General features: G+C 47.8%; 1 protein-coding gene across 1 annotated transcript; it reads right to left on the bottom strand.

Annotated features, from left to right (window-relative positions):
* Positions 1 to 1,215: 1,215 nt before the first annotated feature.
* SCPEP1 (serine carboxypeptidase 1) lies at positions 1,216 to 23,579 on the bottom strand. The gene is made up of 13 exons (XM_069602543.1): positions 23,268 to 23,579; positions 20,078 to 20,226; positions 18,107 to 18,196; positions 15,975 to 16,130; positions 15,520 to 15,594; positions 14,013 to 14,085; positions 8,794 to 8,831; positions 8,173 to 8,301; positions 7,476 to 7,569; positions 6,624 to 6,737; positions 4,536 to 4,673; positions 2,728 to 2,891; positions 1,216 to 1,816 (listed from the first exon to the last, which is right to left on the bottom strand). Exons 1-13 carry the CDS (start codon positions 23,341 to 23,343, stop codon positions 1,754 to 1,756), a joined length of 1,359 nt encoding a protein of 452 aa, XP_069458644.1. The 5' UTR covers positions 23,344 to 23,579; the 3' UTR covers positions 1,216 to 1,753.
* Positions 23,580 to 25,046: the final 1,467 nt, after the last annotated feature.

The raw sequence follows: 25,046 nt of genomic DNA, 5'->3' as shown, positions 1-25,046 counted from the left end.
CTTCTTCCTGAGTCCACTGGCAGAAAGTCTCCATGAAGGCGTGGGCATAGCTTGAGAGGATATGGTGTAGCAGCAACAGAGGCCTTAGGCAAGTCTGGGAATTGGTTACAGGATATCAGGGCAAGAGACTAACCTCCTCAGGCGGCGACAGAAGGGATTCCAGTGGCAAAAAAGCTTTGCAGTCCCAGCTTCATTAGACTCTGCTACGCATATGACATATTCTAATGCTCAAACTTGCATTCCTTTCCCCAGCACACCCTAACTTCCAACAAAAAAGACCCTGTGCTGGTTGGGGATTCAACTTGTCCGCTTCAATGTCTCAAGGGCTCCTAAGACTCAGTAACTAGCTATACTCATAGTTAAATTTTTTCCCAGCAAAAGCAACAGAGACTGCCATTCATTGGCGGAGTCTCGGGGGACCCAGCACAAGGCTCTCCGTTCTTCCTGGTCCACTCAGGAGTAAACACACAGCACACAGGACTTGCTCTCTCCCCAGCAGCAAACCAACTCACGGGGGAAAGTGTGGAGCACCGCCCAGGGAAGCCTGTTTTAGCATCAGGTCAGAAGGGGCTGGTCACACAGGCGTGACCCATTCTCTTTCCCCACACTCAGCAGGATAAGACTCTGGGCTGGGTTTTCAAATCCTCAGCTCCACAACTATCAGAAGTGGTATTTGTTTCAAGGCTATCATCGAAGCCTTTGCAGATCATAAGCCATGAATTAAAAGTCCCGAACTCAGCATTTTAAAAACGTTACAATTCTTTGACCTAACCAGTATACTTCTAGGGAATTTTTGTAATAAAATGATAAGGATGTGTGTAAAAATGTAACTATTCACCGTTTATAAAAGCAACAAACTAGGAGAAGGCGATGGCACCCCACTCCAGTACTCTTGCCCGGAAAATCCCATGGACGGAGGAGCCTGGTGGGCTGCGGTCCATGGGGTCCCGAAGAGTTGGACGCGACTGAGTGACTTCACTTTCACTTTTCACTTTCATGCATTGGAGAAGGAAATGGCAACCCACTCCAGTGTTCTTGCCTAGAGAATCCCAGGGATGGGGGAGCCTGGTGAGCTGCTGTCTATGGGGTCGCACAGAGTCAGACAACGATTGAAGCGACTTAGCAGCAGCAAAAACTGCTTATGGGCAACAACTGAGCATTTAGTAGGTAAATTACGGTACACCTATAAAATGGAACGCCCAGCACACAGTAAAATGTTATAGGAGAACAATTTATTGACAGGAAAAGGGGTTTAGGACATACTGATGTGTGAACAAAGTAGACCATGACATAACACAGCAATGATTGTGTTTTTGTAAAAAAATACGTATGTATATATAGCAAAAAAAGGGCTGTAGGAAGAACACTTAACTGGTAACAGTGCTTGTCCCTGGGGAACAGGAGCATAGAGATATTTATTTGGTTCTTTGTTTGCATTTCCAGTTTTCTCTGTAAGTCACACAATTTGCTTCTATAAGAAGAAAACGTTAAGCTATTTCAACTCTTCATTTTGATTAAAACAGATCCATTTTTTTTTAAAGTTTTCACAAGCAGAAATGATTGGCAAGTTGCTACAGAGGCAATGATTCTGTTCTCTGCCAAAGCTGACGGGAACTTTCACAATCAGCCCAAGTCGGCTTCTCCCCGGAGTCAGACTCGAGGGGAGAAGGGTGGTTCCTACAGCACCAGACTCCTCACAGGGGCTCCCGTGCCCTGAGGCCAAGCAGTTCCCCTGCAGCCAGCCCAGGCCATCCTATTCTTGGTGAGTCACCAGCCTCATCATTTTCAGGGCCGTTTCCGGTTGGTCGGAAGGAACCTGGAAGCAAGGAGGATCCGCGTTAGTGCTCCCAGTTCCTTGCCCGGGGCTGGGGTCAGGACTGGCTCTGAGACCCTGCTCCAGGAAGGGTCCAGCTTTCTGACAACACCCTGGGAGGACAGCCGCACCTGGGTGCCATCCTCAAGAGAGCACCCTTTCCGTGAAACGACCCCCGTGCTGGACACATACTTTCCCGAGCTCCCATGCTGCTGGGCTGCAGGGGTCCAGAGGAAACATGCCTCCTTTTCCATAATTCCCAGAGCCACTGCTGCTGGAAATGCACCCCGCACTGCGTGCAGCCTTACAGATGACTGAGCTCTAATATCTCTCCCTCAAACCGTCAGGGAGGACTTCCCTGGTAGTCCAGTGGTTACAAATCCTCCTGCCAAAGCAGGGGACACAGCTTCGATTTCTGGTCTGGGAAGATTCCACATGCTGCAGGGCAACTCAGCCCTTGTAGCCCAGGCTACTGAGCTGGCGCTCTGGAGCCCACAACCTGCAAAGACTGAAGCCTGTGCGCCTCGAGCCCCTGCTCTGCTATGAGAGAGCCCACTGTTTTTCTCTTGTGAACCACAACTAGAGAAAAACCTGGCACAGTCAAAAAATCAGATAAATAAATAAAACAAAACGGTACAGCCGTTAAAAACAAAGGCAAAAAACGTTAGGGAAAGACAATTCCTCCCTCTCTCCTATTCAGGACAAACTGTCCAGAGGAAAGCAACATTCAACTCGTTTAACCTGAAGAGCAGAGGGTAGAGACCCCAGCATTAAACCTCTCAGCAGATTGACTACTTCAGTGAAGCTCTAACAGAGCTTCACCAGAGACCCTGAAACACACCAAGCCCCACGCACCTATGAGACCAGCGCATGTGGCTCCCGCCACCCCCAGAGCCGTAGACGCCGACTCTCACCATGTGTCCAGCTCTGAGAATCCAGTAGAAGGCCAGGTTCTTGTAGGACTTCACAAAGGCAGATGTTTCTGAAGATTTGGGGTCACTGTGCAGGGGCTTCCACTTCAGCTGATTGAATTTGGGCAATTCTTTCCATTTCAGTTCTCGCATCCAGGACTCCTGACCTGGTGAGCGGGACAAAGCATGGCCCAGCATGAAGGGCTGAGAAGAGCAGAAACCGAAATCCGGGTCCTATAACTCGGCATAGAATTCGAAAGCTGGGAGGCACAGAAAATGCGCTCGGGATCCTCCTAAAATGCAAACTCCAGCGTAGAACACCGGGCGGGACCTGAGACTCTGCATTTGCAGCACTGCGTGCCCCAGCCACAGCCAGGCTGCCCAGGACAAACCCGACAGCTGTGCTTTTTGCCCATGACCCTCCCGTGGCTCCCCCACTCCGAAGGAAGGAGCCAGGGACCTCTGGAGGCAGACAGGGCTGCCAGGAGGACAGAGAAGCCCCAGGTAGGGAGACGGCGGACCGCGTGGGGGGTTCATGGAAGCAATGCAGAACCGTTTCGAAATGTCCTCAGTGATCTCGGCTCACGACTCGCAGAAACATTCAATGCTGCTCACACTCGCCAGATCACGTGCCTCAATCTGTCTGAGCTTCTCCCTGGCCCTCCTGAAACCAGGAGGTGGGCACAGGGTGGCAGCCAGCGTGGCCGTGACCCCACAAAGACCACGACCCCTGGGTCCTCAGCTTTATAGGGTCAGCAGCCTCCCCTGCAGTGTTACCCTGGCCTGGACACAAAAAGAGAGGTTTTCCCTTAGCTAACTGGGGTCTTTGTCCAATGGTCAAGGAAACGTCTTCTTTCTAAACTTGGAGGTGGGGGTGGGAATTATCCTTTTCTTTAATCAGACCTCTAAAGGTCAACATTCAGAAAAACTCAACATTCAGAAAACTAAGATCATGGCATCTGGTCCCATCACTTCAGAGCAAATAGATGGGGGAAACAGTGGAAACAGTGTCAGACTTTATTTTGGGGGGCTCCAAAATCACTGCAGATGGTGACTGCAGCCATGAAATTCAAAGACGCTCACTCCTTGGAAGAAAAGCTATAACCAACCTAGACAGCATATTGAAAAGCAGAGACACTACTTTGCCGTCAAAGGTCCATCTGGTTCAAGTTATGGTTTTTCCAGTAGTCATGTATGGATATGAGAGTTAGCTGAGCGCCAAAGAATTGACACTTTTGAACTGTGGTGTTGGAGAAGACTCTTGAGAGTCCCTTGGACTGCAAGGAGATCCAACCAGTCCATCCGAAAGGAAATCAGTCCTGAATAATCCATGGAAGGACTGATGCTGAAGCTGAAACTCCTACACTTTGGCCAACTGATAAGAAGAACTGACTCATTGGAAAAGACCCTGATGCTGGGAAAGGTTGAAGGCGGGAGGAGAAGGGGATGACAGAGGATGAGATGGTTGGATGGCATCACCGACTCAACGGACATGAGTTTGAGCCAGCTCTGGGAGCTGGTGATGGACAGGGAGGCCTGGCGTGCTGCAGTCCACGGGGTCGCAGAGTCGGACACGACTGAGCGACTGAACTGACTGACTGAAGACCTCAAAAGAAGGACCAGCTGGACTTCTCTGAGGGGGTCACAACCTCAGGCAGCCCTGCCCTCTTCAAAGAGCCAAGGTCAGAGGTGGATGCAGGTAACGGAAAATGGCCTTTCTCCTGCCACATCAATATCACTCCCCACCCCCCAGCAAGGGGCCAGTTCTATCCACGACACCACCTCCTCACTCCCCTTGGACCAGTTCCTACCCATGGTGTCCACGATGAGGTCAAGCTGTCCATTATACACGGTCACGTTGACCCCGGCTTCCAGCAGCTCGTCCACAATGCTGACGACCGGCTTCATGAAGTCCCCCTCCATGTTCAGGAAGACGAAGGAGGCCTGGCCTGTACAAGGGGAAGGAGAAAGAGAGAGCGGCTTGGAACCTGCCCGAACAAGAGACACTCTTCAGTCCAGAGCCTCCAGGACCCCAAGAGTGACCGCCACGCGCCACATGGGAAAGACTGAACACACAGCTGCTTCCCCAACAGAACCCGCTGGCCCAGAAATCCATGCCCCAGGCTGGCCGTGCAGAAGACCAGCACCAACAGCGCACACGCTCTGCTCACTCGGGTGCTTGTGACGAGAGCAGATGCCGTTTGTCATGAGGGTTGGAAATCGAAAGAAGGCCAATGCCCAAGGAAACAGAACTGATCTCCTTTAGGATGGACTGGTTGGATCTCCTTACAGTCCAAGGGACTCTCAAGAGTCTTCTCCAACACCACGGCTTTGGGGTTAGCATTAGCTTTCCTCCTTTACTGAGTAACACCAAGGCTAAGGTTTCTGATTTTTGTTTTCCCCCAGGGCCAGGTGTTAAGTTCTGCACAAGTAGGGCTAACAGAAATCATCAACAAACCGGCCCTGAACCGAGCTGGAGCTTGTCCCTGGTACAGCTGCACGGATGGTCAACCCTGGGCAACAGGGAGGCGGTCTGCACAGCATTCTTGTTGGATCCCCGACCACACTGAAATACAAGGGCAACAGCCACCACTGACATCTGCCAGTCACTGTGCTAAGTGTGTCCTGTGTCAGCAACATCCCATGGCCTTCCTTCATCAGCTTTGTGCAAGGAACATGAGGCTCAGAGAGGCTGAGAAACACGCCCTGGGCAACACAGCCCGTGGCGAGCTGGAACAGCTACACACACCTGGCAGACGACAGCCTGGGGTCAGGACACTGAGGGTGCCCAGAAAGGAGAGTCTCCTTTCCAGATGCTACACAGGCACACCCAGAGCCGGGGGAGTTCGCTCTTAGCAGTTTTCATCTGCAGAAGTCCCTGTGACGAGAGAAGCTGGGGCCAGACGACACAGCCATGAGGGTAAGAGGAGGCGGCTGAGCTGACAAGGTGTGTTCTCGTGAGCTTGGCCTGCACCTGGCCTCCCGGGGGTAACTCACATCTGCTCTTCCTCAGCGCCACAGCCCCCCACGGCTGTCTGCACCCCTCACGGCTCTGAAACCGCATTCTTTTATTTGAGCGAACTTTCCCTTCATTTCTAAAAAACTCCAGCGGGTGACGGGGACATGAAGACACCAGGTCTAGGGTGAGTGTTCTGCTGACCTCTCTGAGTGTTGGGAGGCTGGCCCAGTCCCAGTCTCTCTGCAGCTGTCAAGGTTCCACCCCACGGAGCATAGCTTTGGGGGCTCTTGGACATGAATAAAACCCTCCTAAGCTTGGCGGGTTCCCCCTCCAGGAGCGTGGGAGTCCTGCTTGCTCATGGCTTCCCAGTAAGATTGAGCAGGAACTTACGCTACATTATTTCTCCCTGAGGACCCCCTATGTCCCCCTATGACCTTCAGACCAGAAGGCCACAGATGCCAGCCCTCATCATCCCCATCAGGATGCCTGCAGAGGCCGACCTGCTCAAACCCTGTCGAAAAATAAATTTTTTTTTTCCCAGTGCACTCACAACGAACTGTGGCCTTGGGCATGGCTTTTTAAAACCTCAAGTTTTTATTACAGAAAAGTTCACACTGACATAAAAGTAACGAGGAGAGGGTGATGGTGATTCTCCTGGACCCACTCCTGGCTTCAACAGTGATCAACTTATAACCAACCGCTTCATTTCTTTGCCCGCCCGCTTCCCTCACCAATCCTTTATTCTGAACCACTTCTGGCACGCCACTCACTGTCTCTGTATGTCTGCCCATCTATCAAATGTGAACGGTAATAATGTTCTACCTGCAACTAAGCACACTATCACTACCAATAACACCCGTTCTGCAAATCAAGGCTTTGAACAGTCACCTCTTTCACCCCCGGCTCTACAAACACCACTTCATTAAGTCACACAAGTTACCTCCCCAGGTGCAAACGTCAGGAATAATTCTGAGCTTCTTCCTGATGGGACCATTCATGAGCTGACTTAAGGGATCCAGCTGCAGACGTCTCACGTGGCGTTGGAAAAGGTGAACTAAAACAAACTGGTACACGGTGAGTCAAAGGACTGGAAACGAGACGAAGAGGCCCTCCCGCTTTCCTAAGCGGCAGGGACGCTGTGAGAGGGAGGCTTGCACCTGCAAGATGAAAAGCGGTCCCCTGATTCCCCCCAGATGGGGGGCAAGTCAGGCACGTGTTCCAAGTGGAGAGGCTTTATTGGCTTTGACTGGGGCATTTTATGTCCTTTGGGGCCAGTAAGGCTCTCCAGCACGGCCTAAGGAAATCAGCTGAGTGGAACCTAGAGGCCTCTGGCAGCTTCTGAATAAAGGGAGGATATCAGGCATTCAGCACCCGCAGGGAAGACAACTCAATCCAGCCTTCAGGAGGCTTAACATTGTAATTCAATGTGTAGAAGCTGGTTTCCAAGTTTCAAAAACACCGTGTAAGTGAAAGACTACCTCACGCATGATTCCATCTACGTGAAATGTCCTGAACAGGCAAATCTAGAGAGAAAGCAGGTTAGTGGTTGCCTGAGGCTGGAAGTGGGAAAAGAAACTGACTGCAGACAGACATGTGGGATCTTTCTGGGGTGATGGAAATGTTCTAAAACAGGCTTGTGGTGATGAAATGTTCCAAATACACTAAAACCTACTGAATTATACAACATAGGTGAATGTTATGGTAGGCAAACTATATGTCAATGAAACTTTTCCAAAAATTGGTAAAGGCAGGGAGGCTGAGATATGGTCTCACAAGGTCAAGGGCCACTCACCGAGGTGTATCTGGGTGAATCCTAGCCTTGACGCCACTGCAGACATAGAAGAGTTCTTAGTTAAGATGTTATAGAAGTTCACCTCATCTGTGTTCTGAAACACACAAGAAATGAAGTGGGTTGTTTTCTTTGTTTATCCATTACCAGAGCCGCAAAACAGTAAGGTACCTGGCTCCCCATCTTGTCCAAGGACAGCTTTAATTTTGTACATTTACTCAGACCAGAAGGAAATAAGCTCTGGAAGCCCAGAGACCAGCAGTGCCAGCCCAGTCTCCTGGGGGTAGCTCATCCAAGGAGGGCTCCAATGCCACAGGAGAAAACCAAGAGCCTGTGTGTTAATTTCCAGGAAGAATCTGCAGAGGGTCCTACACACTCAAGTCCTCAACCAGGGGATTCTTCCCTCCTGGCTCGCTGCGGCCAGAATGCTGGCTGGCAAGGACCTCGACACTCACCTTGGCGGGACATACTCTTTCTTACAGAATCCATACTTTCAGCTGAGGGACAGGCAAGTCTTGCAGGCTGGGTGGCTTTCTGACCTTGTCATTGCTCAGACTGGTCAGATGTATTGTTTAGCTTGACATCATTTCCAGACTTGTGGGCAGTCTCCGGATAGACCCCAGCCCTGACAACACCAACCAAGGTCCCTTCACCCCCAGGGAAAAGCCAAGTAGGCTGGCCCGAATGCGTCCCCTCTTACCTGCTGAATGACCATTTCTGTTTTCTCCCAGAGCCTGGTGGCCTTTTGGTAGAGTCCCTTGTTCAGGGCATCCAGGACTTCCTCTGCAGCCTGAGACACCTCTGCCAGACCTTGGTCATCTAGAAGAGACTGGAGTGCAAACAAGAACACTCTGACTCTGCAAGAGACAGAACCCCGGCATCGCTCGGGGTAGGGATGGGTAACAGAAAGAGTGGGCGGCAGGAGTAAGGGGGATGTCCATAGACAAGCACAGCGTAACAAGCGCTGTGTTTACTGATGATACCAGAAAATGGCAACTGAGTCTAGGTGATGGGTATATGGGTATTCACCAAGATCGTTCAACCTTTCTGCATATCTGGAAATGTCTATAATAAAAACCTGGACATATTTTAAAACGTGCATGTCTAGCACCTGGAGCAATGGGATAACTAGGTTGATGTTTTTTTAAATCTGTCCCCAAGGCCGGCTGTTGCTTAGGGTTTTCAACCTGATTATTAGAGAGGTCCCTAAAGGGCAGTGTCAACCCCACAGACAAACCCAACTAGCTTGGTTGCTCCTGCAGACAGACCCAGAGGAAGTCAGCTGGGCTGTCGGGGTGAGAGTCTGGGCTCGTCTACTTACCACACTGTACAGGAAAGGTCCCCAGGAGAGCACCGAATCTGAAGGACAGCACATAGGGACAGAGTGAGTTTTCTGTGATTGTTCCCCCTCAAAATACCTAACCAGCTTTCCTCACAAAGCAGAAAGAGACAGAAGCAAGATACACAGCGGCTTTGGGTCTGAAGGCTCCTTAACCCACCAGGGCTCATGTCTCGGTGGCTGGGAGGTGGGGTGAGGGTGTGGAACCTCTCTGTTGAGTCAGGACTAAAGGGCCACATTAATCTGGCCTGATACCAGCCCAGCCAGTGAGTCAGTGCCAGGGACGGCTCCACAGACAGGCCGTGAGTGTGCAGTGGCGGCGCTTATCTGCACGCTTCTAGACTGTGATGGTTTAAGGTATTTCCCCGCCCTCTGCTCTGCTCTGCACCCTGCCCGCTCCTCCGAGGACACAGGCTTCTGCCAGGGAACTAATTAAGGACGAATACTGATTGCATTAAGTTTCTGGGGCTATACTGCCAATCAATTCATTTCAATTCCAAAAATACACTGAGAATTTAAAGGTGCAAGAATTGAAGTAAAGCCAATGACGAATTTTATGAGACAAATGTGAGTAAGACAACACCTAACTTCACAGAGAACAGTAGGCTTGGTTTGGACAAGTTCACAGTTATCGTAACTAAGTAAGGCTAGTCCACTGATAGAAGTGCCAAGGAGGTAGCAAGCAGAACTTTTTTTTTTTTTTTTTCGCTTATGTGGTTTTCTTTTGTTTTCTGTAATTTTTCTTAAATTGAAATACAGTTGACTTACATCAATGGAGAAGGAAATGGCAACCCACTCCAGCATTCTTGCCTAGAGAATTCCATGGACAGAGGAGCACAGCGGTCTACAGTCCATGGGGTCACAGAGTTGGACACGACTGAGCGACTCACACACACTTTGACTTCTATGAAGGACCGTAACTTACAGAGCACATTGGAATACGTGGCGCTCATGCTCTGTACTCAGTCACGTCTGACTCTTTGTGACCCCATGGACTGCAGCCCACCAGGCTCCTTTGTACATGGAATTTTCCAGGCAAGAATACTGGAGCAGGATGCCACTTCCTACTCCAATCATTAGGGTCAGGTAACAGAATAGCTTCTCCAAGAGGAGAAGAGAGTAAATGAAAACGCAGCCCTTATATATTCAATGTCTCTCTTTTATATCCCTGACAGCCATCATACTGGAGAGGTTGAACAACAGGAACATTTTTAGCTTACAAGAGGGCATTAAGATGACGCAACGGCCAACACACCACTCATTTGCTACAAAGCCATCGACAGCTCCCCCAAAGCCCAAGCATCTCAAAGTCTGTTTCAAATAATCTCACTTCTGCAGGATGTTTCCCTAGGTATTAACACAGAAATATGATTTGTTGGCCAAATACCTTTGGGGTTATGCAAGACAACACTTTTTTTTTTAACTGCAGGACTTATCAGAGCCTTTAATGTGCCTGTGAACCTTGAGGAGGTGGGGCCAGTATTTCGCACTTCCAAAACTTATTTGGCCGTGGAGCCCTTTGCATAGCACTTCACTGGGCTGGTATTCTTCAGGACACACCCTGAGAAATGCAGACACACCAGGCCCTGCAGAGACTAGCCGTCATTCTCCTCTCCAGCTAAACCATCAAGCCTGGGCCTCAGTTTCTTATAAAGAATCAACTGCAGTCCTCCAAGGCATCCGATTTCCTGCTTTATTTAGCCCAGGGATGGGTAAACCATTTCTGTAAAGGGACAAACAGTAAATGTGTTTGGCTTTGCAGGTCAGCTGTCTCTGTTGCAATTACTCAACTCTGTTACTGCAGGCTCCAAACAGATGACCTGTGTTCTACAAATGAATGGGCACGCTAGTGTCCCAGCAAAAAGCTTATTTACTAAAGCTTTTTGGGTGGCAGGACAGACTTGACTTAGAAGCCGTAGTTTGATCCTGGATGTGTACCTATGATGGCCAATAGAACTTTCTGTAGTGACGGAAACGTTCTGTATCTGTGTGGTCCACAAGTCCACAGCCACCTGTGGCTACTGGATACTTTGAAATGTTAGCAGTGCAGACAAAAGATTGCGATTTTTATTGTATTTTAATTAATATAAATTTAAACGTCATATGTGGCTCAGTTCAGTTGCTCAGTTGTGTCTGACTCTTTGCGACCCCATGGACTACAGCATGCCAGGCCTCCCTGTCCATCACTAACCTCAGAGCTTGTTCAAACTCACGTCCATCGAGTCGATGATGCCATCCAACCATCTCATCCTCTGTCGTCGCCTTCTCTTCCCGCCTTCAATCATTCCCAGCATCAGAGTCTTTTCAAATGAGTCAGTTCTCATCAGGTGGCCAAAGTATTGGAGGTTCAGCTTCAGCATCAGTCCTTCCAAGGAATATTCAGGACTGATTTCCTTTAGGATGGACTGGTTGGATCTCCTTGCAGTCCAAGGGACTCTCAAGAGTCTTCTCCAACACCACAGTTCAAAAGCATCAATTCTTCAGCGCTCAGCTTTCTTCACAGTCCAACTCTCACATCCATACATGACTACTGGAAAAACCATAGCTTTGACTAGATGGATGTTTGACGGTAAAGTAATGTCTCTGCTTTTTAATATGCTGCCTAGGCTGGTCATAGCTTTTCTTCCAAGGAGCAAGCATCTTTTAATTTCATGGCTGTAGTCACCATCTGCAGTGATTTTGGAGGCCAAAAAAATTAAGTCTGTCACTGTTTCCATTGTTTCCCCATTTATTTGCCATGAAGTGATGGGACCAGATGCCATGATCTTTACTTTCTGAATGTTGAGTTTTAAGCCAACTTTTTCACTCTCCTCTTTCACTTTCATCAAGAGGCTCTTTAGTTCTTCACTTTCTGCCATAAGGGTGGTATCATCTGCATATCTGAGGTTACTGATATTTCTCCCAGAAATCTTGATTCCAGCTTGTGCTTCACCCAGCCCGGCATTTCGCATGATGTACTCTGCATGTAAGTTAAATAATAAGCAGGGTGACAATATGCAGCCTTGACATACTCCTTCCCCAATTTGGAACCAGTCTGTTGTTCCATATTAAGTTCTAACTGTTGCTTCTTGACCTGCATATGGATTTCTCAGGAGGCAGGTCAGGTGGACTGGTATTCCCATCTCTTTAAGAATTTTCCACAGTTTGCTGTGAACTGCACACTCAAAGGCTTTGGCATAGTCAATAAAGCAGAAGTAGATGTTATTCTGGAATTCTCTTGTTTTTTTGATGATCCAACGGATGCTGGCAATTTGATCTCTGGTTCCTCTGCCCTTTCTAAATCCAGCCTGAAGATCTGGAATTTTATGGTTCATGTTCTGTTGAAGCCTGGGTTGGAGAATTTGAGCATTACTTTGCTAGTGTATGAGATGAATGCAATTGTACGGTAGTCTGAACATTCTTTGGTGTTGCCTTTCTTTGGGATTGGAATGAAAATTAATCTTTTCCAGTCCTGTGGCCACTGCTGAGTTTTCCAAATATGATGGCATATTGAGTGCAGCACTTTAACAGCATCATCTTTTAGGATTTGAAATAGTTCAACTGGAATTCCATCACCTCCACTAGCTTTGTTTGTAGTGATGCTTCTTAAGGCCCACTTGACTTCACATTCCAGGATGTCTGGCTCTAGGTGAGTGATCAGACCATCATGATTATCTGGGACATGAAGATCTTTTTTGTACAGTTCTGTGTATTCTTGCCACCTCTTCTTAATATCTTCTGGTTCTGTTAGGTCCATACTGTTTCTGTCCTTTATTGAGCCCATCTTTGCATGAAACGTTCTCTTGGTATCTCTAGTTTTCTTGAAGAGATCTCTAGTATTTCCCATTCTATTGTTTTCCTCTGTTTCTTTGCACTGATCACTGAGGAAGGCTTTCTTATCTCTCCTTGCTTTCTCTGGAGCTCTGCATTCAGACGGGTATATCTTTCCTTTTCTCCTTTGCCTTTCACTTCTCTTCTTTTCTCAGCTATTTGTAAGGCCTCCTCAGACAACCATTTTGCCTTTCTGCATTTCTTTTTCTTGGCGATGGTCTTGATCCCTGCCTCCTGTACAATGCCACGAACCTCTGTCTATAGTTCTTCAGGCACTCTGTCCATCAGATCTAATCCCCTGAATCTATTTGTCACTTCTACTGTATCATCATAAGGGATTTGATTTAGGTCATACCTGAATGGTCTAGTGGTTTTGCCTATTTTCTTCAATTTAAGTCTGAATTTTGCAATACGGAGTTCATGATCTGAGCCCCAGTCAGCTCCTGGTCTTGTTTTTGCTGACTATATAGAGCTTCGCCATCTTTGGCTGCAAAGAATATAATCAATCTGATTTCGGTACTGTGGCTATGGTTACCACATTGAACTGTGCAGATCTTCTTGAAGGCATGAAGCAGGTCTGTGTATCTTTCCTGGCACGGAGCACACCACCTGCTCCCTAGCAAGCAATTAATAATTGCACATGGAAGTGAACAGCAATTCTCCTCCAAAAAGGGAGTACTTCTGGGGTAGAGGAGCGACACGTAAGGTGCACGTGGACAAAGGGCCTCAAGGCTGGGCAGACAGACTCACAAGGGCAGGTGCGTCATGTGAGCTGTGCTCGGGAGATTCTGGACCAGACAAAGAGGACCTGCAAAGGAGGAGGCTGACCTACTGGTCTCAAGGAGGAACGCACGGTGACGGCTAAGTGCTCGCTGCCTTCACGTGCATCCTGGGTTTAGCTGTGTGACTTTAGGAAAACTGCTTAACCCGAGTCTCAGTTTCATCACCTCCAAACCTGGGATAATAACACCAAGCATCCCATGGAGATGTCGTTAAGCTTCAGCAAAGTTAACACATATAAAGTGTTTAGCATTGTTAGCACAGCTGAGATGAGACCCTTGAAGGGCGCAGGAGGCCAGTTCTGCCACTCTGAGCGAGACGCTTGGCAGGATACCCGCTGACCCCTTAGGCCTCGGGTCGAGGCTCCCGCAACGCCACAGTGTCCTAGGAGGTTCATCCAGAAAGGACACACAAAGGGCAGTCCTTTTCACAATGTGGACTGAAGGATGTCCCTGGCAGCCCAGTCGCTCCCAGTGCAGGAGGCCCAGGTTTGATCCCTGGTCAGGGAACTAAGACCTTGCACATGGTGCAGCTCAGCCCCATCAACACACCTTTCCCAACCCCCACCCCTGCCCCCTGCCAAAAAAGAAATCTGAAAATGTCCTACTTACTGATGGGAGAGATCCAAGCGTCACCCAGAGCAACCCCGGCAAAGTTGCACTGGATGGCCCCTTGCTGAATAGCCTGAAAGAGAAGCCAAGAAACATCCTTGTCAAGAAGACCCAGGGGCCTCCCTCCCTTCCTCAACAGGAGGGAGTCACTCCTTAATACACGGCCTTTCCTGAGCACAGAACGCTTCTGCCCACCTGGGATGCTCTGGGTACCCAAAGACCTCAGACACCCACTAGAGGACAAAGGTAACTGCCCTGCTGCCCACCATCTGCAAAATGAACAGGAATTGTGAAGTTCTCCCAAGGGTGTTGGCAGGCTTTGTGTGGGGTCTGGTGTAGCCCCTGTCTTCTTTAGAAGGGACACAGGGAATATACAAAGTATAACCTTTACAAATTGTAAATCATTATATTGTTCATGAGAGTCTTCCCTATGGCTCAAACGGTAAAGAATCTGCCTGCACTGCAGGAGACCTGGCTTCGATCCCTGGGTCGGGAAGATCCTCTGGAGAATGGAATGGCAATCCACTTCAGTTTTCCTGCCTGGAGAATGCCATGGACAGAGGAGCCTGGGGGGCTACAGTCTGTGGGATCACAGAGAGTCGGACACGACTGAGTGACGCACACTACCACTACTATATTGTAAATAGGGAACATACAATATCGAACGTCAATTATACTTCAATGAAAAACAAAGGTCATACAAGTTCACTGTAAAATATTTACTCACAGGACTGCTGTTCTGGACTTCTCTTGTGGTCCAGTGGTTAAGACTGCCCCTGCCAATGCAGGGGACACGGGTTCCATCCCTGGCCTGGGAAGATTCCGCATGCCTCGGGGCAACTGAGCCCATGAACCACAACTCCTGAGCCCTGCAGCTCATGAGCCGCAACTACTGAAGCCCACACACCCTCAACCCGTGCTCCACAACAGGAGCAGCCTGTGCACCGCAACGAAGAGTAGGGTCTGCTCACTGCAACTAGAGAAAGCCCAGGTGTGGCCACAGAGGCCCAGCGCAGTCAAAACAAAACACTGACGTTTTGTGCAAGGCAGGAATCCAGCTTTACTAACTTCCAAAGTGATAGCCATTTGTCTCCAAACCATTTGCTGAACCTTCTGTCTCTCCCGCAGTGACATGAAATACCACCCTGTCATTTATATATGATCCTATGTTAAGTATGACATATAGGTATCACATACATACCTCACATGCATATACACCCATATATACAAGTACAGATAAAATATGCTTCCAGACTCTTTAACCTGCTACATTTATCTGTGTTTGTTGCTATGCCAGCACCAAATTGCTTCACTCAGCTGAACAGCTTGTTTAATATTGGACAGTGCCAACTTCACTATTCTTTTTGAAACTTTTTATGGTATTCAGACTTACTCTTACTTTCCATGTACAAGGTCCTATTCAAAGTATATTTAATTATCAGGCGGGTACAAGTAACATAATCAGTTTCTGTCTGGAACCAAACAACAGAGTCATCTTCCCTGTTACCTTCTGAAGTTCTAGAGCAATGCCAGCAGCCATCTTTCCTCCATAAGACTCTGAGAAAATGTAGAATGGAATACTCTAGGAAGAAAAGGAATTTATAAAGAATTAAATATCCTGAATGCCTTTTTTTTTTTCCTGAATGCCTTTTAATTCACATGAATCCATTTCAAATTTCTACTGCATGTAATGGCCAGGCAAAACAAATCTGCTTCTGTTTATCTTTCCTCCCATATCTGATTTTTATGTTTCAGGAGAATACTGGGTGCGGGGTCATTCTTTCAAGCTAAAACCATCTTTAGAGATGACAGAAACAGAAGCCTACAACCTGATCCCTGGGTACAAAAAGGTTTTCTCTGGAATGAGCTGGGCGTGTAACTCTTTGTGGGTGTTTGCACCTGATGGATTCAGTGCTATGACCGCGAGCCCCTCGCTGAGCTGTTTCTGAGGCCCCCGCTTACCTGGAATTCTTTGTGGTCATCAAAGAAGACCTTGAGGAGAAACATCATGTCTGATGTCACAGTGGCCAGGTCTTTGGCGTACGCATCAGCCTTGTCCACATAACTGAATCCAGCGCCCACGGGGTTATCCACAAACAGGAGGCTGGCCGACTGGAGCTACACGCCACCACAGGAAAGTCAAATGTTGCAATCAGCCAGCCAGTCCCCAACTATCTTTTGATCATCTGTGAGCGCAACAAAAGCCACACACGTGAGGATATCAGTGTGGTTATGGTCTGTTATTAAAATGGGTTTAAAAAACATCTGGACTAGGGACACGGACTAGTACAGCAAAGAAAAGGAGAGCCAAGAAGGAAAGAGTCACATATGCACGGGACTGAGGCATCCAGGCTGTCACACAATACGAACGTCCTGGATGTGATGCGCTAGCGGAGAGAGAGCTGTGCGGTGTCAGTCTGAGCAACAGCTCGAAGCAGGAGGAGGTCCGGACCACACATATGCTTTAAGATGAATCTCGTTTCCACGTTGGCTGGCTTTGCGGAACACTACAAAAACAGAATCTATTCTACTACCTTTCCCACAGAAGTTTAGAATTTTATATCCTGAAGGATCCCTAGTAATAACACAGTCCAGCCATGTCCTTTACTGTTTAGGAAATCAAAGCCCAGAAAAGGCCCAGGACCTGTCCAGGGTCACAAAGCTGGATAGGTAATGGCAGCATCAGGACCAAGGCCAGCACCTCCTCACTTCCTGTTCCAGCTCTCTGCCCCAATCACCTGGCTCTCTTTGCCATGGGAGGCTCGGGGACAAGCCAGAGGGGGCACTCTGCTACTGCAAGTGGAAGTGATATTTCACCTGGAAGCGTGTATAAATAAGAATGTTTCAGGCTGAGGGAAGAGCCTGTGCAAAGCCCCTGAGTCACAAGCAAAATCCACTTGAAGACCAGTGTGGAGACAGATAAGAAAATCAAAGGACTCTGAGGGGAGCTTCCGGAGGAGGTGTTCCTGCAGTGAGACTCAGGTGAACATGGTGAGCTGGGTGTGACTGGGTGGCCCAAGGAATGAAGTTGAGGCCCAGGAATCGCCCTTGCAAAGGCCTGAAGGAAGAGAGCACTGGAGAGGAGCTGGGAGGTGTGACTGGGGGCAGCAGGAGCCAATATCTGTGTCGGAAACTGGATCTGGTCTTCCGGGAACCTGAAAGAACTGAGGAGGGCCTGGCATTGGAGAGTTTCACTCGTGTGGCCTGTAGAGTATGGGGTGGGGGTGGGGGAGACCTTTGAAAGCACCCCCGAAAGGCAGTCAAAGAGGGGTGGATGAAAAATATTAACAACCTTGGGTATTAAACACAGAGCTACAAAAGGACCCAGAAATTCCCCCCCAAACTGAAACTAGGGGACCCAACCAGTATTTGTATGCTAATGTTGCCCGCATTACTCATCACAGCCAAAAGGTGGAAATAACCTAAGGGTCCATCAGCAGATGGGGGAGGGGCAGAGGCACAGAGCAGAGGGTGGCCACGAGCCCAGAGCCAAACCCCCACTCGCCGAGCCCCTCAGCACCTGGCAGCCTGGGGGCAGAGGTCGAGCATGGGGACAGCGGGACGGACCCCAGACTGGAGGGAGAAGGACAAGGGAGCCGGGGGGTGGGGGCTGGTCAAGAGGGGCTAGGTGAGAAGGTGAAGCTAAGAGTGAAGGTGGAGTCAGAGAACCAGAGGGGCGCCCGAAGGGCAGAAGACCAGGGGCCTGAAGTCTGGAGGAAGACAAGCACTGAGATAAGAGAGGAGCAGGAGCAGAGAGAAAGGACTGGAGGTCGTGGCCACAGGGTGGGACTCTGGTGTCTGAGACTGTAGCAAGGTCCAGGTGTCTGCTAGAGCAGACGGAGGTTTCTGCAGGGAAGCGGAGAGTGACGGAGTTGGGAAGGTGACCGGTGCAGGACAAGCTGCCTTCAGAAATGGAAGCAGCTGGTAGAGAGGAGGCCTGTGGACAAGCACCCAAGGCCCCCCTGCATACAGAGGAAGAGGGCAGGGGTGGGGCGGGGCGGGGCCCCTCAACCTGGGGATGGGATGGGATCAGGCGGGGCTCAGTCTGCGAGAGGCCACGTGGCACTGAGAGTTCGGGGCCTTCCTCACTGTACCCAAGTGGTCTTTCGTGGTTCGAGATTCCTATCAAGTGGCCCGATTTCCTCAAAGTTTCCAAAGCCAGTGCTGGAACCACCTGGACCACCCTGTGGAAGAAGGAAAGAACCAAAAATAAACTCGGAGAAAATGTCTGTCAAACCTTCATGATTACAACAATGACCACACACACTGTAAACGATTTATGACTCAGCGATGGCTGGGTCAGCCTTACACACAGGACATAGCTGGTCCAATGAACCAGGGACGCTGAAAGCTCAGCTTCTCTCTGCACCGGTGCTGAATCACATCTCAGAGACAGAGTTGCGGGTGAAGCAGAACAGGGCAGCTTTATCACTTCACCAGGTAATGGGGGACACAGCAGGCTAATGCCTTCAAAACCAAGCATCCCAACTTGGGGAAGACAGTGACAAGTTTTATATTAACCGAAATTGTTCAAAGAGGGTGTGATCAGCTCATGGACATTCTTCTCATGGGTTGGTGGTAAGGTAAGGAGTCAACCTCATCAACCTTCAGGTCCAACTGGTCTGGGGTCTACATGCTGGTGGGCGGCATACTATCATTAATCATTAACTTCTCCTACCTGGAGGGGGTTTCAATATAAGCAACATTGCTCAAAGGTACTGTCGTATGTAATCTTTGATGACTCCTTCATGGATCACAGCCTTGTTGTGGCAAAGGGGCCTGTGTAACTCAATGAAGCTATAAGCCATGCCAGGCAGGGCCAAGACAGGTGGTTCACAGTGAAGAGTTCTGATGAAATGCGGTCCACGGGAGGAGGAAATGGCAAACCACTTCAGTATTCTTGCTGAGAAACTCATGAAGAGTATGAAAAGGGAAAAATATATGACACTGGAAGATGCTCCTGCCAGGCCAGAAGGTGTCCAATATGCTACCGGGGAAAAGTGGAAAGCAATCACTAATAGCTCCAGAAAGAATGACGAGACTGGGCCAAAGGGAAAATGACGCTCAGCTGCGGATGCGCCTGCTGGTGAAAATAAAGTCTGAAGCTGGAAAGAATATTTCATATGAACCTGGAATGTTAGGTCCGTGAATCAAGGCAAATTCATATTGGGTATGACAGAAATCAAACCTTTACAACACTGTAAAGGGATCATCAATCAATTAAAAAAAAGTCTGTATCTATTGGCACAGCTGGGAGAACTGGGAAGCTGCTTAGGAATAATAACATTTTGGGATGAAGTGATATTTACATCTCATGGAGACGAGTACCAGGGAACCCCCACATACTGGTAAGCAACCCGGCACCCCAGCTAGGATGAGCCTGTAGTTTCCAGAAGGTGAAGCAAGACTTCGTTTCTCCACCCCTCCCTAGACTGTGGATTCCAGGTAGGTGTGGGCCAACTTCTGAGAGACATTTTAGGAAGGATCCTCTGCCTGCCCTTCCAAGAACTTTCAACCAGTTTCTAGTCTTCAATCCTACCACCAGAGCTCAAGATTAACATGCAAATACAATTTAAGGAGAAGCAGAGGGTCCCACACTCAACACTGATACAAAAGGCTGAGTTCTTTCAAAATATCAATTTTCTAGGGTATGGAAGTCAGGTCGAGGAAAGGACTGGGAGGGGAGGGAGATGAAAGGCTGGTCAGGGTAGCTCAGTTTTTGCTTTGGAACCTTCCAGAAACACTTTGTATCAGCATACTGTCAAATGAGACTTTAAGAGCATCCAGTAAGGGTTCCTGCCCCTGTCTGGTTTGGGCTTAGTAGAAAAGGACCCCAGCAAAAGGCCAGAACCTCTCTCTCACTCTCTGATTTGGCTTCCTTGGCAATAACACTGCCTTTGTCTGCCTTAGAAGGATGCTGAATCCTGAGGTCTAGGAGACCCCGACCTCGCTGCTGAACCACATCAGTTCTGCACTGCTGAGCTGCGCGCCTTCAAAGGCGAGCAAGATGGTAAGTGGGGGAAACCTGGCCTCAACCTCAGGTCAGGCAGTAAAACTACTTTTACCTGAAGCCACATGATCAAGGGCAGCTCTGTGAAGTTCTTGTAGGAGCTGGCGGCATAATAGAGCCACCAGAACATGTGGGCATCCTTCCGGACAGTCAAATAACCCCAGACCTCGTTGCTGTTTTCCTTGGGCTGGCTGATGACAGCTCCTGAAACACAAACATGGCTTTCCTGAAGAATGTCCATGTCCGGGTAAATGCCAAGCCTAGGAGTGATGGCCGGGCTAGGTTGCAGGTCATTTGGTTTCTGTTTATGTATTTACTTCAATACATTGTGGAGAAAAAGAAAAAAAATTCAACTTAGATTGAATAAATTTTCAACTTATGAAAAAACAAACCCAACTTAACAGAGGCCCAGGGGGCTGAAAGCCTTCACATTTTCCTCTACACCCTCTGAAATGTTTGGATTTTTAACAGGAAAGCATGAAACATGCTCATAATTGTTTAAAAGAGAGAGATTTACATTTAGGCAAAAAAATCTCAAAATGCATCACATTGATTTTGGTTTCTCATTTAGTATACAATTAAAGAGGCATTGACAAGTGAGTGGGGCAAAATTACTCAATATATTATGCCAGGGCAACTGTTAGCTTCCTTGAAGCAAAAAAAAAAAAAAAAAAAGGAAAAAAGAAATATAGATCCTCTCTTAACACTATTAACCAAAATGAATTCCCAGTGGATCAAATATTTCATTTTTAAAATTTAGATGTGAAAAAAATATGAAAATAGAGTTGAATGTTTTTTTGACCTCTGGATGGGGAAATGATTTAAGCAGACTTCCAGAGACTATAGAGCAAAATAGCAAGTGCTGAGGACAGAAACTTGTTACATTTCTATACAATGAAAATAAAAGGCAAAACAACAAATAAAGATCAGAAATAAATATGAAGAAGGGTACTTCCTTAATCATTAGATCAATTAAAAAGTATAAGATATTTGCAACAATCACAATAGTTGACAATGCCTAGCAAGGAAGTGGCAACCCACTCCAGTACTCTTGCCTGGAGAATCCCATGGGCGGAGGAGCATGGTAGGCTGCAGTCCATGGGGTCACTGAGGGTCGGACACGACTGACGTGACTTAGCAACAGCAGCAGCAGCAGCACTTACTAGGCATTCAATAAATAACAGTAGTCATAACAACAACAAAAGTAAGGTCTTAATAATTAAATGGATAAATGCCACAAGAAAATAATTCATGAAAACAAAAATACAAATGTCATAAATAGGTGAAAAAATCACTAATATTCAAAGATATGAAAATTAAAGCAATAGTGAGGTTACTAAAAAATCTTTGCTTATTTGACAGATGGCAGCGGCTCTATTTGCACGAGACAGGAGACTGGCCTCACCACTGTGGGCAAAAGTGCATACTGGCACATAATTTTCTGAGGAGGCAACTTGGCAGAAAATTTATAGAAGCCATACATATATTCTTTAATCCCACAACTCCAATTTTCCTCCAATTTAGAGTTAACCAAAGTTAACTTTTTTAGCATTTGCAAAATATGTATCAGAAAAGAGTAGGTTAAATACATTAACTATGTCACCTTTGCTAAAGTAATAACTTCCAAGCTGTGATACCTTTTCTTTTCTCAAATACCACTCTGTGCGTAAAAAAGGCTAATGTCAAACCGTAAGGAAAGCATGATCCTTGGTTACCAGAGTTTTCTGCCTCTACTTCCTCTTTTTTGAATTTCATGCCTCTGTGGCAAGTGAAAGGACAAAAACTGGTCTCCAAAATAAGAGAGAGTAGGTGAGGAGACAATGTTGTTTCGAAACTTAATAAGGATGGAGATTAAGACAACCAGAAAGTGGTCTGATGAGCAAAACAGAAAGGCTGGAAAGTTTATTTTAGGTATGGCTGTAAGATAGTACATACCAAGTAACACAAAATTACAGTCTCCTTGAAAATGGCAGATAAGGCTTGGTCTGTTTTAACTTAAACTCTGGCACTCCTCCCTTTCCTGATAGTGTTTGTTGTTGCTGTTTAGACCCTAAGTTGGGTCCAACTTTTTTGGGACTATAGCCCACCAGGCTCCTCTGTCCATGGGATTTCCCAGGCAAGAATACTGGCTGCTGCTGCTAAGTCACTTCAGTCGTGTCTGACTCTGTGCAACCCCATAGACGGCAGCCCACAGGCTCCTCCATCCCTGGGATTCTCCCGGCAAGAACACTGGAGTGGGTTGCCATTTTCTTCTCCAAAGCATGAAAGTGAAAAGTGAAAGTGAAGTTGCTCAGTCTTGTCGAACCCTCAGCAAACTCGTGGACAGCAGCCTTCCAGGCTCCTCCGTCCATGCGATTTTCCAGGCAAGAGTACTGGAGTGGGGTGCCATTGCCAGAATACTGGAGTGGGTTGCCATTTCCTTTTCCAGGGGATTTTCTCAACCCAGGGATGGAACCCGCATCTCCTGCATTGCAGGCAGATCCTTTACCGCTGAGCCACCAGGGAAGCCTCCCTGCCAGTGACCACTGTTAGAATCTGATGGGCAACCTATTGGATAGTTCCCAGGCAGAAGCACAAGAGTCATATGATCCCCATTTTACAGAAGGGAAAACAAGTTAAGCAACTGGCCTCAGATCACAAGACAAATCTGTGGCCAGTTGGAACTCTCAGTTCTTGATTCAGATCAGGAGTCATTTCGCTTGAAGAAAAGACTGAAAATCAACTTGCAAGCCATCATATTAAACACGAATTTGTTTTTGTCAAAAAGGACTTCAATGAGGGAAGATATTATCTTGCCTGTTCTGATGAGGTACAGGGAGAAAGTCTTACTCTCAATAAAGTGTCCCATTCTTGGTATTATTTTTTAGAGTCTTCTGGACAGAGTGTTTCAGCTGAAAACAACTTTATAATCTCATTTTGCAGCCAATCACGGCAGGAAGAGGGAGGTGGCCCTTAGATAGTGGAAACTTCATTGATCATCAGCTTCTCCAAACCTTACATGTTGCAAAACTGCTTCTAACTACGCGCAGGGGAGAAAGGAAGCATCAGAATACCCGGAGTCAGAAAAAAGCAGAAAAATAACTCCGAATTAAAAAAACAGTGAGTTTCAAAAGCGAAATAATGCCACAAGGTTGAAACAGGGGGAAAGGAATATGGTTTAAAAAGCACAAACCCACTAACTGATTCTCATCCCTGGAGGAGAGAAGGAGGCACCGGGCGCTGAAGCATCTTTTGCCCGAACCTACCCGTGCTCAGGCCCAAAAGCAGCAGCAGCAGCAGCAGCAGCAGCGGCACGGGACAGCTTCGCGAGGCCAGCTCCATGATGAATACCTCCCGACTGCATCAGCTACGGGCTAGTCTAGGCGCCTCACCACGTGACTCCGGTGGGTGGAGCAAAGCTGGGCGGGCGGAGGCGGGGCCTGGTCGGGGGCGGAGCGGGGATTCGGGTGGGCGGGGCTTGGGAGAGGCTTAGTGGGTGCTTGGGGAGACGCTTGGGCGGGCAGAGCGGCTGGCCCCATTCCGGGCGCCCTCTGCAGATCGGTCCCACCGTCATCTCTGCAGCCGCGCCCAGGGTGTTCCGTTTTGCCCCGCTACGCCTGTCTTTCCGTTTTGGGGACAAGCAGACAGGAAGAGGCGCTTAATGCATTGATTTGACTTGGTTTGTACCACAGGACTGAGACGCTACAGAGAAATAACCAGAGGACCGTTCTTCCTGCGCCGCCCATCTCTTCCTTCCCCAACAAAAGACCTTTCCTTTCCAACTGCTGCATCTGCCCCAAATCAGATTAAGAACGGTCAGATGGTCATTGGAAGCTGTGGGCTTCCATTTTCACAGATTTGTTCTTAAAATTATTTTTCCTTTAAAATTACGTATATTATAGACATATTGGAAATTTGGAAAAAATTTAGACACTACTTAAACATTGTTAGCATTTGAGATTCCCCCCACCCCAGTGCTTTACGTCATCCTTTAAAATGCAATAGTAAATGTTTTTTATTTTGTTTTTTTTTCTTGGTAATTTGTCATCAGCTTAATTCTGTGTTGTTAATATGACAACAAACAGGCAGTTTGTCATTTCAAACAGGCAGTTAGAGGTTTGGGAAGGGGAAGGGAAAAAAGGATGCAAGTGTGTGTGTGTAGGTCATTTTTATCTTAGGGTGTACCGATAAGTCCTCTTACAGCTAGGAAACAAAACTGTGCAGGGCTGTGTGAGGGTCAGGTTACTCCTAAATCAGTTCAGTTCAGTTGCTCAGTCCTGTCCTACTCTTTGTGACCCCATGGACTGCAGCACACCAGGCTTCCCTGTCCATCACCAACTCCTGGAGCTTGCTCAAACTCATGTCCATAGAGTCAGTGATGCCATCCAACCATCTCATCATTTGTCATCCCTTTCTCCTGCCTTCAATCTTTCCCAGCATCAGGGTCTTTTCCAATGTGTCAGTACTTCACATCAAGTGGCCAAAGTATTGGAGTTTTAGCTTCAGCATCAGTCCTTCCAATGAATATTCAGGACTGATTTCCTTTAGGATGGACTAGTTGGATCTCCTTGCAGACCAAGGGACTCTCAAGAGTCTTCTCCAACACCACAGTTCAAAAGCATCAATTCTTTGGTGCTCACCTTTCTTTATGGTCCAACTCTCACATCCATTCATGACCACTGGAAAGACCATAGCTTTGACTAGATGGACCTTTGCCGCCAAAGTAATGTCTCTGCTTTTTAATATGCTGTCTAGGTGTGTCATAACTTTTCTTCTGGGGAGCAAGTGTCTTTTAGTTTCATGGCTGCAGTCACCATCTACAGTGATTTTGGAGCCCAGGAAAATAAAGTCTGTCACTGTTTCCATTGTTTCCCCATCTACTTGCTATGAAGTTATGGAACTGGATGCCATGATCTTAGTTTTCTGAATGTTATTTTAAGCCAAATTTGTCACTCTCGTCTTTCACTTTCATCAAAAGGCTCTTTAGTGCTTCTTTGCTTTCTGCCATAAGGGTGGTGTCATCTGCATATCCGAGGTTATTGATA

Source organism: Ovis canadensis, chromosome 11, assembly GCF_042477335.2.
Source record: "Ovis canadensis isolate MfBH-ARS-UI-01 breed Bighorn chromosome 11, ARS-UI_OviCan_v2, whole genome shotgun sequence".
Taxonomy (NCBI): Eukaryota; Metazoa; Chordata; class Mammalia; order Artiodactyla; family Bovidae; genus Ovis; species Ovis canadensis.
Note: the sequence above shows the minus strand (reverse complement) of the source record. Positions and strands in the feature narration are given on the sequence as shown.